Below are 12,910 nucleotides of genomic sequence, written 5' to 3' on the forward strand. Positions count from 1 at the left end.
GTAATAATATATAGTGGTAATGTAATAATATATAGTAGTAATGTAATAATATTCAGTGGTAATGTAATAATTTATAGTAGTAATGTAATAATATATAGTGGTAATGTAATAATATATAGTGGTAATGTCATAATATATAGTGGTAATGTCATATTATAGTGGTATTGCCATTATGCCCTTCAGCAGTATATTCCCCAACAAAAAACCTGCTCCCCGGGCACCGATGACATGGACGTCAATTAAGGCAGCCCCCTGCACCTCTCTGATTCAGAGGGGTTGGGTTAAATGTGGAAACACATTTTGGGTGAATGCATTCAGTTGTGCAGCTGACTAGGTATCCCCTTTCCTTTCCCAGATTCCCCAGTGTTTGGCTGTGGAGGAGCAACACAACCCCTCTGACCCTCTAAGCATAACATAACCCAACTGATCCCCTGGTCACATGCCCTGGGAGGTGGCAGCCAAGGTCTTGGAGAAAGAAGCCTTGGGATTGGAGGTGTTCGAACAGGCTCCAAGCCTAGAACATTCCCTTTTTACAGTTCCAGGTTCTTGACCTTCTCTGCTTCAAGTGTAATACACAGTACAAACTACAGAGAAATGAATATAAACATAGAGGAATTATTTGAGAAAACAAGTCAGGAAATAATGAATGATGAGAAAATGTTATGGGCATACAATAAAGAGAATATGGGAGAATGTCAAGATGCAGTCAGTGTAGGTCACTGTAGGACATATCTCCATCACTAACACAACCATCTAGGTATCGCATGGTACAATTGGGGAAACCAAAACTCTTTTTAAATTGTTATTATTAGTCCCTACCATGGAAAAACTTTGAGGGATGAGAACCTGGACCAGAAATAGAAACTATTATTCATAGTTTACTGTGAGGTCTGACCTGTCTGACTTCAGGAGTATATCTATACATAGCAGCTTGGTTGGTTGAGTGGATTTATAAAAGGGTCTGCCAAACAGGAGTCAGAAGGGAAAGGAAGGAGATACCTGACCCTGTAGAGAGTGGGGAAGAGAAAACTGCACTAAGATCACACACAGTCAATAGGACAGCTAGAGCTGAGAGCCACAACATATGCTGGGACACGGATACCACTGTATGATTTTCTGTTGTATTTATCCACAAAAACCTGTGTCAGGTAAGTGACTTGAGGCTTTTTTAGTGTGGCAACACATTTGTGTAGTGTTTTTTATTTTGTTTGTTTCATTTAATAGTAAGCTGTATTTGTAGGGAGACACTGTTGGACATTTGTAGAGATAAAGACTGTTGTTGTTGGAGCGATGGCTTTATCTGGACCATGCTTCCAGAGGGGTTTGGAAGCTCTACGGAGACAAGATGAAGCATTTAGAGGGGATAAACACAATATAGATGGAGAGGGAGAAGAGTGTGCAGGGGATGTGAAAGAAAATGATCAGTTGAACACAGAAGAAGAAGAGAAAGATGATGAAGCATTTAGAAGGGAGGAAAACAGCAAGATAGATATAGAGAGAGAGACAACTGAAGAAGAGGAGGATGACGTTCAAGAAGTGAAAGAACTAAAAGAAGAGTGGACAGTTGTTAGAGGGCAGAAAGGTGGAATAGAGGATGTGGATTCAATAAGGGTATACGGCAGAGATTCCTATACAAGAGAAATGTTCCAAACCCTGCAGCAGCTCAGGGACTCCTCTCTCCTCACTGACCTGACTCTGAGCACTGAGGATGGGCAGCGTCACCACGCGCACTCCCCTGTCCTGGCTGCTGTCAGCTCCCTCATACACCAGAGACTGCAGGAGAGGGATGAGGAGATGGAGAAGAGGAGGGAGAGGAGAGATATTGACATGTATATACAGACAGCGATATCCATCAGTCTGGATCCTGAAGTGGGGTGTGTGGGGCTGGCAGGGGTGCTGGAGTTTGCCTACACTGGGACCATAGCAGCTCTGAACAGAGAAACACTGGCCCAGATACAGACTGCAGCTAAAACACTAGGGGTCCCCAGAGTTCTAGAACTCTGCAGTGAAGAGGAGGAGAAGATGAAGAGGGGAGAGAAGAAGAGGGCAGAAGAAAAGAAGAGATCTGCTGAAGAACAGATGAAGGTCAGTCTTCAGTCCATCAGACAGTTATGGGCAGAGAGAGTGGGCTGTGATGTGGAGCTGGAGGTTGGTGGGACATCATTTCATGGTGAGTAGACTGAAGTAAAAATACATCACAATTATGTACTGTTGAATGATTGTGGAGACAATTTATTCATGGGGTTTCGTCCAGGATCAAGCTAAATAACCCATGCATGCTTATGATGGTAATAATATTGAATTTGTGCATGTGATGTTAAATGTGATGTTAAAGGTCCAGTGCAGCATGTTTTCTTTTATCTTAATATCAAATCATTTCTGGGTAACAATTAAGAACCTAACTGTATTTGGTTTAAATTAAAATGGTCAACAAGAAACAAAAATATATTCTTAGCAAAGATCAATTTCTCAAGCAAGAATTTAGCTGGACTATTTGGAGTGGTCTGAGTGGGGAGGGGAAAACAGAAAATTAGCTGTTATTGACAGAGAGCTTTGATCTCACTTTCGTATTGGTGTATTAACTAATTTACAACCAGGTGATGTCACCAGGCAGGACAAAACCCCATCACACCAAAACAGACAGAAATTTCAGGTGGTCTTTTCAAACAGCTCTTACACTAAAATGGCATTATCATAATTTTCACAATTTCACAGTATTAATCCAACCTCATATTGTAGAATTATACACTGAGTGTACAAAATGTTAGTAACTCTTTCCATGACATAGACTGACCAGGTGAATCCAGGTGAAAGCTATGATCCCTTATTGATGGCACTTGTTAAATCCCCTTCAATTAGTGTAGATGAAGGGGAGGAAACAGGTTAAAGAAGGATTTTTGGCACAATTGAGACATAGATTGTGCCAATCAGAGGGTGAATGGGCAAGACAAAATATTTAAGTGCCTTTAAACGGGGTATGGTAGTAAGTAGGTGCAAGGCGCACCGGTTAGATTGTGTCAAGAATTGCCACACTACTGGGTTTTTCATGCACAACAGTTTCCCGTGTGTATCAAGAATGGTCCACCACCCAAAGGACATCCAGCCAACATGACACAACTGTGGGTAGCAGTGGAGTCAACATGGGCCAACATCCCTGTGGAACGCTTTCGACACCTTGTAGAGGCTGTTCTGAGGACAACTCAATATTAGGAAGTTGTTCCTAATGTTTTGTACACTCAGTGTGTATAAAACACTAGAAAATCACGTTTTTGACTGTACTGGGCCTTTAAATACAGTGTTTTCCCTAAGCACCGGCTGTCGACTAATCAGCCAATAACAGACTCATTGTCAGCCGGTTTCATTTTCCACTTCATTAACTAGGCTTCGTTTCATTTAAAGTTTCAATTCGCTAGTCAGCTGGTAGAGCACGGCGCTTGTAACGCCTAGGTAGTGGGTTCGATCCCCGGGACCACCCATACACAAAAAATGTATGCATGCATGACTGTAAGTCGCTTTGGATAAAAGCGTCTGCTAAATGGCATATTATTATTATTATAGTACCACAGTATGAGTCATAATATCCATACAACCTAATGGTCAAACAGGGAAATTGTTTTTTTCTTAGGCTTTTGCCAAAATAAACTACATTGAAAGAGTAGACTAGATTTCGTTTTTGCCCCAATAAATGTAATTTAAAGGGCAGACTAGACTTGTTTTTCTGACTAGATTACTAATCTACCGCCTTCCCTCAGTCCCACCCACAGTGATTGATTGACAGGTCTGAAACCAAACCAACTCTATCTCACAGTCATCCTGCCCCCTCCCCTGACAATCCCACCCACAGTGATTGATTGACAGGCCGAACTGTTAAAGGGATAGTTCACTCAAATTACAAAATTACACAATGGTTGTCTTACACAAAGTGTCCACATCAGCAGAACCAATAAAATACATAATTTGAAGAACAAAAATAATTGTAGCAATTCATATCTTGCAGTAAATATGACTTAAATCTCAATAGAAGAAAGGTTTAATGTAAAAAAGATTATCTTACTTAGAAAGTAGGCCTGATCATACAGGTCTAGGCTTTGACGTTATCCAAAACAATTAACAACACACTGAAGTCATATATTTTCAGTCATTTTTATTGCAAAGTCATTTTAAAGCAGTCATTGTAAAGTCATTAAAGTATTCAATAATTTAGCTGTGTAGTTTGAATGGAATCAAGGCATTAGAATGTACCAGAGGCCACCAAAATAGAGCTTGTGCTGCAAAATAAAATCACCCCAGGACCACCCCCCAGCCTGGAACTCACTGGCTGGCTTTTCTTTTTGGCTGGCTACTCCATGTACTTACGGAAAACACGGTAAAAAATAATAATAGGATGATATATATTAATATTATTAGTACATTAATATATAATAACAAAATAATAATATTAAATATGAATTGTATATTTTTTTGTTAATTGTTGGGGACTCATCTGGGATCAAAACAAATTGTAATATTATGCCTTTTGTCTTACATCTGAATTCATAAGAGTCATGATAAACCAAATGTGGAAGTAGTCTATTTATGAGATAACAACAATAATCAATTTCCTCTTCTCTCTCCTGACTCAAGTCCACAGAGTGCTCCTGTCTGCCAGTAGTGACTACTTCCGGGGAATGTTCACCAGCGGGATGAAGGAATCCCAGCAGCCCTGTGTGGCCCTTCCCTTCCTGGAGGCCTCTGAGCTGGAGGCCCTGATTGACTGCTCTTACAGCGGGTCCCTCCCCCTCTGCTGGGGACGTGTCTTTGAGATCACATGCATTGCCTTCCAGCTCCAGTTCCAGCCCGCCCTCTTGCTGTGCCTTGACTTCCTGGAACAGGAAATGGACGCCCACTCCTGCCTGGACGTGGCATCTTTTGCTGAGGCTTATGGGATAACGGAACTCCTCGAAGTGGCCAACGACTTTGTCCTGAGACACTTCCAAAATGTGGCAGCCACCCCTAAATTCCAAGACCTGCCAGTTAAGAAGCTTATAAAATACCTGAAAAGCAACTCCCTCTTTGTACCCTCAGAGCTTGTGGTCTTCAAGGCAGTAGTGGTCTGGATCAAGGCCTGTCCCAGTCAAAGGCTTAAACTCACCAAAGAGCTGGTGAAGAACATCCACTTTCCCCTCATGACCTTCACAGAGTTCAGTGAAGTTAAAACCGCAAAACTGTGGACTGAATGCAACATGAATCATCTCTACCTGACTATACTGGAGGACTTTCGCTCCTATCAAGTTACACCTTGGAGCCTGTGCAGGGTCTACCAGCCCAAGGACAGTCTAGTCTTGGTGGGTGGAGACCAGATCTCTGCCGACTTTATCCGGCGATCCCCCAGCCGAGAACTGTGGTTCGGGAACTCTCTGAGGAACTACACAGGCATTGTAAAGACAGTTGAGTGGAGGTTGCTGGGAGAGATGCCAAAGCCACCAAGGTTAAGTCACGAGGTGGCTGTAGTCGCAGGGAAGTTGTACGTGCTCGGGGGACAGAATTATAAAGGAATGCTTGCCGTTTTAAACTCAGTCTACAGGTGAGATAAGAACTTTGGGGTTTGTATCTACTAACTAATGAGTCCTTTAGGTATTAATATTTTTACATATTTATGTTTTTACATTATTTTCTTCCTTCATCTCTCATTCTTTACGTTCTTTAAGATATAATCCGCTTCAGGACCGCTGGGAGAGAATGGCCGACATGCAGGAGAAAAGGTGTAATTTTTCCGTGGTTGTTCTGGACGAGATTATATATGCCATTGGAGGGTACATTGATCCAGAAACTAACCTGGATAGTGTGGAGCGCTACTGTCCAAATACAGATTCTTGGAGGTAAGGTTTTTCTTTGGTAGCTCAAAAAGGAATGGTATCACAGAATCGCTTGCGGTAGTTAATGGTTCCATTGGAAATGGTATGCAACTTATTAAGTAAAACTTTGTTTCTTTGTTGCTATCTTTACCAAATGTGGCGTTCCCTGTTAGCTTTGCCCAACCCTTGGATATGACCTTGAGTTGCCATGCTTCCACATTGTTGGATGGAGAGATCTTCATCTCAGGGGGGTTCGACTGCAGGTACCAGTGTCTGGTGTCCATGTCCCTGTACCATCCTGAGAGAGGAACAACCTACCTGGCAGAGATGAGCCAACCTCGAGCCCATCACTGCATGGAAACTTTAAACAATCATCTTTATGTGGCTGGAGGAGTCACTGTTGATGAAAACATGACGTCTGTCGACCAGCTGGCCTGTGAGGTCTACGACCCTGTTAGTGACTCCTGGAGTGCCCTCATGCCCCTGGCCGTCTCCCATGTTAGAGCAGCCTCTGTGGTTCTGGAGGGGAAGATCTATGTGCTGGGAGGATACTGCCAAGAGGACTACAGGGAGACCAGACTGGTGCATCGTTATGATCCCACCAACCAACTTTGGGAGAATATCGGCGAGATACCCGGACCTAACACTGACATAAGAGCCTGTTTGCTCCACCTGCCCAAACACTTGAGACAATGAAAAATCACTATACATCCCATAACACCACACTAAATATTATTCCACTACATGACCTACACCTTACTCCACCCAACTCTTATAAGTTAAGAATACTGAGTATACCATCCATCTAGCTAACACCAAGCTATATTTTCAGTTTTACAAATCATTTATTTTGTATATATTTAGCTCAAACCATTTCAAATCAATAATAAAATGATATATAAAGGTTCTCTACTGTCTAACAGCTAACTGAACCAGCTGGTGGAATTGCTTATTTTCTATAAGTAAATTAGAGGTAGATGTACAAGTTCATGGTGAAAATCAAGCTATTTAGCTAGCCAGCTAGCTACTTTTTGGCATCTGCTTTAGTGTCACATTCTAGGGCTTATAAATTAATAATACATTAACTATCATTAGCTTGTTCCAAAATTATAACCAATTGCCATAGCCAACTTATGTAATGTAACATTGATCTTACAAGCATTTATTTCAATGGATGAGGATGCTTATTGTTTTAACACTGTTTTAACACTTTATGTAGCATGTGCCATACTTTAATCACTATATTCACAAGGACACCAGTTAAGCAACTTAAACGTGTTTATTTCTCTCCATGTGCAGGCTATAAGTGAATTACTATAAAAAAAACAGGAAGGGCATTACAATTTCAGGGTGGCTTCATGTCCTCTTGGGAAATGAGAAACTGGGAAGTTGGAAGTCATAAGTCTAACATGAATGTGTTCACTTGCTTTTGAAGTCTGAAAAATTATTCAACCAATAAGATTTTAGCTAGCTTATCAACATTGCTAATAATAAAGTTAGCTAGCTTGCTTAACATTGACATATGATCAAACTAGCTACATTTGTCTACATTTCTCCAAAAACGTGTGACTTTTCTGTCCTTGCATTTATGGCTGTGTAAGTTGTCATTACATCATATATCAATAAGACATTTAACTTGAACCCTGTATGAATCCTGGATCTAGCTGTGGAAAATACAACTGAATACATAATTGTGGTGATTGTCCTATATAGGTATGATATGAAGTATGTGAGACAAAATATATGTATTATATGAGTCCTCTATGAATATTATAAGAAAAGCATATGTTCTGACAATGTAACCTCTACAAAATAAAACATTTCCTAATAGGTTTCATATTGTTTTTATAAGTCAACATGCACTGAGTGTATAAAATATTAAGAACACCTTCCTAATGTTGAGTTGTACCCCAGTTATGAGTTTTGTATATCATTTGTATATCAATTATATACAAAATTATATTCAAATTTGAATGTAATGTGTATATACATTTTCATTTTCAGGTATGAGTTTCCACGGTTAGAAAACACATGCATTTTATAATAAGTTTATAATACTTTTTATTTGTTCCTATATACATGTGGCATGTTACAATGTAAGAATGAAATAAAACCTTAACCAGTCCATTATAAGGGAAATTATGATGAACAGCCAGGCAAACTGTTAAGTACAGTGGGGAAAAAAAGTATTTAGTCAGCCACCAATTGTGCAAGTTCTCCCACTTAAAAAGATGAGAGAGGCCTGTAATTTTCATCATAGGTACACGTCAATTATGACAGACAAAATGAGAAAAAAAAATCCAGAAAATCACATTGTAGGATTTTTAATGAATTTATTTGCAAATTATGGTGGAAAATAAGTATTTGGTCACCTACAAACAAGCAAGATTTCTGGCTCTCACAGACCTGTAACTTCTTCTTTAAGAGGCTCCTCTGTCCTCCACTCGTTACCTGTATTAATGGAACCTGTTTGAACTTGTTATCAGTATAAAAGACACCTGTCCACAACCTCAAACAGTCACACTCCAAACTCCACAATGGCCAAGACCAAAGAGCTGTCAAAGGACACCAGAAACAGAATTGTAGACCTGCACCAGGCTGGGAAGACTGAATCTGCAATAGGTAAGCAGCTTGGTTTGAAGAAATCAACTGTGGGAGCAATTATTAGGAAATGGAAGACATACAAGACCACTGATAATCTCCCTCGATCTGGGGCTCCACGCAAGATCTCACCCCGTGGGGTCAAAATGATCACAAGAACGGTGAGCAAAAATCCCAGAACCACACGGGGGGACCTAGTGAATGACCGGCAGAGAGCTGGGACCAAAGTAACAAAGCCTACCATCAGTAACACACTACGCCGCCAGGGACTCAAATCCTGCAGTGGCAGACGTGTCCCCCTGCTTAAGCCAGTACATGTCCAGGCCCGTCTGAAGTTTGCTAGAGTGCATTTGGATGATCCAGAAGAGGATTGGGAGAATGTCATATGGTCAGATGAAAACAAAATATAACTTTTTGGTTTAAAAAACTCAACTCGTCGTGTTTGGAGGACAAAGAATGCTGAGTTCCATCCAAAGAACACCATACCTACTGTGAAGCATGGGGTGAAAACATCATGCTTTGGGGCTGTTTTTCTGCAAAGGGACCAGGACGACTGATCCGTGTAAAGGAAAGAATGAATGGGGCCATGTTTTGTGAGATTTTGAGTGAAAACCTCCTTCCATCAGCAAGGGCATTGAAGATGAAACGTGGCTGGGTCTTTCAGCATGACAATGATCCCAAATACACCGCCTGGGCAACGAAGGAGTGGCTTCGTAAGAAGCATTTCAAGGTCCTGGAGTGGCCTAGCCAGTCTCCAGATCTCAACCCCATAGAAAATCTTTGGAGGGAGTTGAAAGTCCGTGTTGCCCAGCGACAGCCCCAAAACATCACTGCTCTAGAGGAGATCTGCATGAAAGAATGGGCCAAAATACCAGCAACAGTGTGTGAAAACCTTGTGAAGAGTTACAGAAAACGTTTGACCTGTGTCATTGCCAACAAAGGGTATATAACAAAGTATCGAGAAACTTTTGTTATTGACCAAATACTTATTTTCCACCATAATTTGCAAATAAATTAATAAAAAATCCTACAATGTGATTTTCTGGATTTTTTTTTCTCATTTTGTCTGTCATGGTTGACGTGTACCTATGATGAAAATTACAGGCCTCTCTCATCTTTTTAAGTGGGAGAACTTGCACAATTGGTGGCTGACTAAATACTTTTTTTCCCCACTGTATAACATATTTATTAACAGATGACGACGCCCTGTTGATGATGCCAAACAGTCACTCATACAGTGTCTACACAGTGCTGGAAATTTTTCATCTCAAAAAACGAATCTCTACCAAACAAGGATGATGGCCCTTAGTAAATGTTTCCCCGAAATATTTCCACCATTGTAGTATAGTGCATAGAAAATACATCTAGATTGAAAAATATGTCTACTGTATGGATGCCATGTTTAAAGTAACTGTCCAGTGTTTCCAGATTTATATTTAATATGATCTATAATTAATTACAATATGAGTGAAATTGTTTTCATTCCAAGTGTTTTATTTATTAAGTACAATATGTTAAAAAACAGCTTTTCTGTGTTGGAATGATTGCGTTGTACCCCAACAACAAAAAATATTCATGCAAGTAGACCACTGATTGACCAGCTCATCCTCTGTGAGGAAATAGCATTATTTTTTTTCTGCTTAAATACAAGTTTGAGGTGGGTAAAAAAAAGAAAAAAATACTATTTATTTTCCATTTAACCTTTATTTACAGTGCCTTGTAAAAGTATTCATCCCCCTTGGCGTTTTTCCTATTTTGTTGCATTACAACGTATAATTTAAATAGATTTTTATTTAAATTTCATGTAATGGACATAGACAACATAGTCCAAATTGGTGAAGTAAAATGAAAAAAATAAGTTGTTTCAAAAAATTCGAAATAATAAATAACGGAAAAGTGGTGCGTGCATATGTACTCACCCCCTTTGCTATGAAGCCCATAAATAAGATTGGGTGCAACCAATTACCTTCAGAAGTCACATAATTAGTTAAATAAAGTCCACCTGTGTGCAATCTAGGTGTCACATGATCTCAGTATATATACACCTTGTCACGGTTTCGGCCGAGGCTGCTCCTCCTCCTTGTTCGGGCAGGCTTCGGCGGTCGTCGTCCCCGGAGTAGCTAGCTGCCACCGTTCGATGTTTCATGTTTGTTTGGTTTTGTCTGTTTGTACACCTGTCCCTTGTTAGTGTTTGATTTGGTTGCCTATTTAGTTTTCGTGTGTGGGGGCAGGTGTTATGTGGTATTGTTTATTGTCAAGCTGTTGCTCTTTTTTGTATTACTCTCGTGTTTGTTGATTTCCGAGAGTCCGCACTGTGTGCGCTATCTTCATTTTTACGCACTGTGTGTGTTGTGCGTAATTTGTATTTTGCCTCCCGGTTGGGTTGGCTGTTCGCCTGTTTGGTGCTGCATTTTGTTAACTGAAGTCTGTTGACGAACGCCCGTGTTTCCTGCGCTTGATTTCCTCACCGCATCTACACTCAGCGACTGACACACCTGTTCTGAAAGGCCCCAGAGTCTGCAACACCACTAAGCAAGGTGCACCATGAAGACCAAGGAGCTCTCCAAACAGGTCAGGGACAAAGTTGTGGAGGAGTACATATCAGGGTTGGGTTATAAAACATATCAGAAACTTTGAACATCCCACAGAGCACCATTAAATCCATTATTTAAAAAAAGGAACGAATATGGCACCACAACAAACCTGCCAAGAGAGGGCCGCACACCAAAACTCACGGACCAAGCAAGGAGGGCATTAATCAGAGAGGCAACAAAGAGACCAAAGATAACCCTGAAGGAGCTGCAAAGCTCCACAGCGGAGATTGGAGTATCTGTCCATAGGACCACTTTAAGCCATACACGCCACAAAGCTGGGCTTTACGGAAGAGTGGCCAGAAAAAAGCCATTGCTTGAAGAAAAAATAAGCAAACACGTTTGGAGTTCAACAAAAAGCATGTGGGAGACTCCCCAGACATATGGAAGAAGGTACTCTGGTCAGATGAGACTAAAATTGAGCTTTTTGGCCATCAAGGAAAACGCTATGTCTGGCGCAAACCCAACACCTCTCATCACCCGAGAACACCATTCCCACAGTGAAGCATGGTGGTTGCAGCATCATACTATGGGGATGTTTTTCATCGGCAGGGACTGGGAAACTGGTCAGAATTGAAGGAATGATGGATGGAGCTAAATACCAGTAAATTCTTGAGGGAAACCTGTTTTAGTCTTCCAGAGATTTGAGACTGGAACGGAGGTTCACCTTCCAATGACCCTAAGCATACTGCTAAAGCAACACTTGAGTGGTTTAAGGGGAAACATTTAAAAACCTTGGAATGGCCTAGTCAAAGCCCAGACCTCAATCCAATTGAGAATCTGTGGTATGACTTAAAGATTGCTGTACACCAGCGGAACCCATCCAACTTGAAGGAGCTGGAGCAGTTTTGCCTGGAAGAATGGGCAAAAATCCCAGTGGCTAGATGTGCCAAGCTTATGGAGACATACCCCAAGAGACTTGCAGATGTAATTGCTGCAAAAGGTGGCTCTACAAAGTAGAGTAGAAGTTTTCTGTTTTTTTGTCTTATTTCTTGTTTGTTTCACCCAAAAAATTATTTTGCATCTTCAAAGTGGTAGGCATGTTGTGTAAATCAAATGATACAACCCCCCCCCAAAATACATTTTAATTCCAGGTTCTAAGTGTCACAAACGCTGAGTGTGGATGTGGTGTAGGGAATCAAGCGCAGGCACACAAGAGTTCGTCAACAGTCTTTTAGTGGTGCAAAACAACTCCAAACAGGAGAAAATAGCCAACCCAACCGGGAGGCAAGAACGACAAAAACGCACACAACACAGTGCGTAAAACAAGGAAAAGCGCACGCAGTGCGGACTCTCAAAAATACACAGAAAGAGAGCAAAATCCCATGAACACGAACAGCTGACAAAAACAATCACACATAACACCTGACCCAAATGACGAAACTAAATAGGGAACACAATCAAACACTAACAAGGGACAGGTGTTACAAACAGACAAAACCAAACAAACATGAAACATCGAACGGTGGCAGCTAGTACTCCGGAGACGACGACCGCCGAAGCCTGCCCGAACAAGGAGGAGGAGCAGCCTCGGCCGAAACCGTGACAGTACGCCCCCCTTGACGCGCGGCTCCAGCCGTGCGCCGACCCCGGCCTCGGGGACGACCAGGACGACGCGGAGCAGTCGTAGGATGACCCCGATGGAACTCGGTCAGCAGGGACTGGTCCAATATGTCCCTCCTTGGCACCCAGCACCGCTCCTCCGGGCCGTACCCCTCCCACTCCACGAGATATTGAAGACCCCCCATCCGGCGTCTCGAATCAAGGATGGACCTCACAGTGTACGCCGGAGCCCCCTCGATGTCCAACGGGGGCGGAGGAGTCTCCTCTATCTCATACTCCTGGAGTGGACCAGCTACCACCGGCCTGAGGAGAGACACATGG

The 12,910-nt window shown here is 41.7% G+C and overlaps 1 protein-coding gene across 1 annotated transcript; it reads left to right on the forward strand.

Annotated features, from left to right (window-relative positions):
* Positions 1-1,299: 1,299 nt before the first annotated feature.
* Positions 1,300-7,627, forward strand: LOC121564542 (kelch-like protein 33). Its single transcript, XM_041875823.2, has 4 exons — positions 1,300-2,170; positions 4,624-5,563; positions 5,688-5,858; positions 6,008-7,627. Exons 1-4 carry the CDS (start codon positions 1,642-1,644, stop codon positions 6,528-6,530), a joined length of 2,163 nt encoding a protein of 720 aa, XP_041731757.2. The 5' UTR covers positions 1,300-1,641; the 3' UTR covers positions 6,531-7,627.
* The last annotated feature ends 5,283 nt before the right edge of the window (positions 7,628-12,910 follow it).

Source organism: Coregonus clupeaformis, chromosome 39 (assembly GCF_020615455.1).
Source record: "Coregonus clupeaformis isolate EN_2021a chromosome 39, ASM2061545v1, whole genome shotgun sequence".
Taxonomy (NCBI): domain Eukaryota; kingdom Metazoa; phylum Chordata; class Actinopteri; order Salmoniformes; family Salmonidae; genus Coregonus; species Coregonus clupeaformis.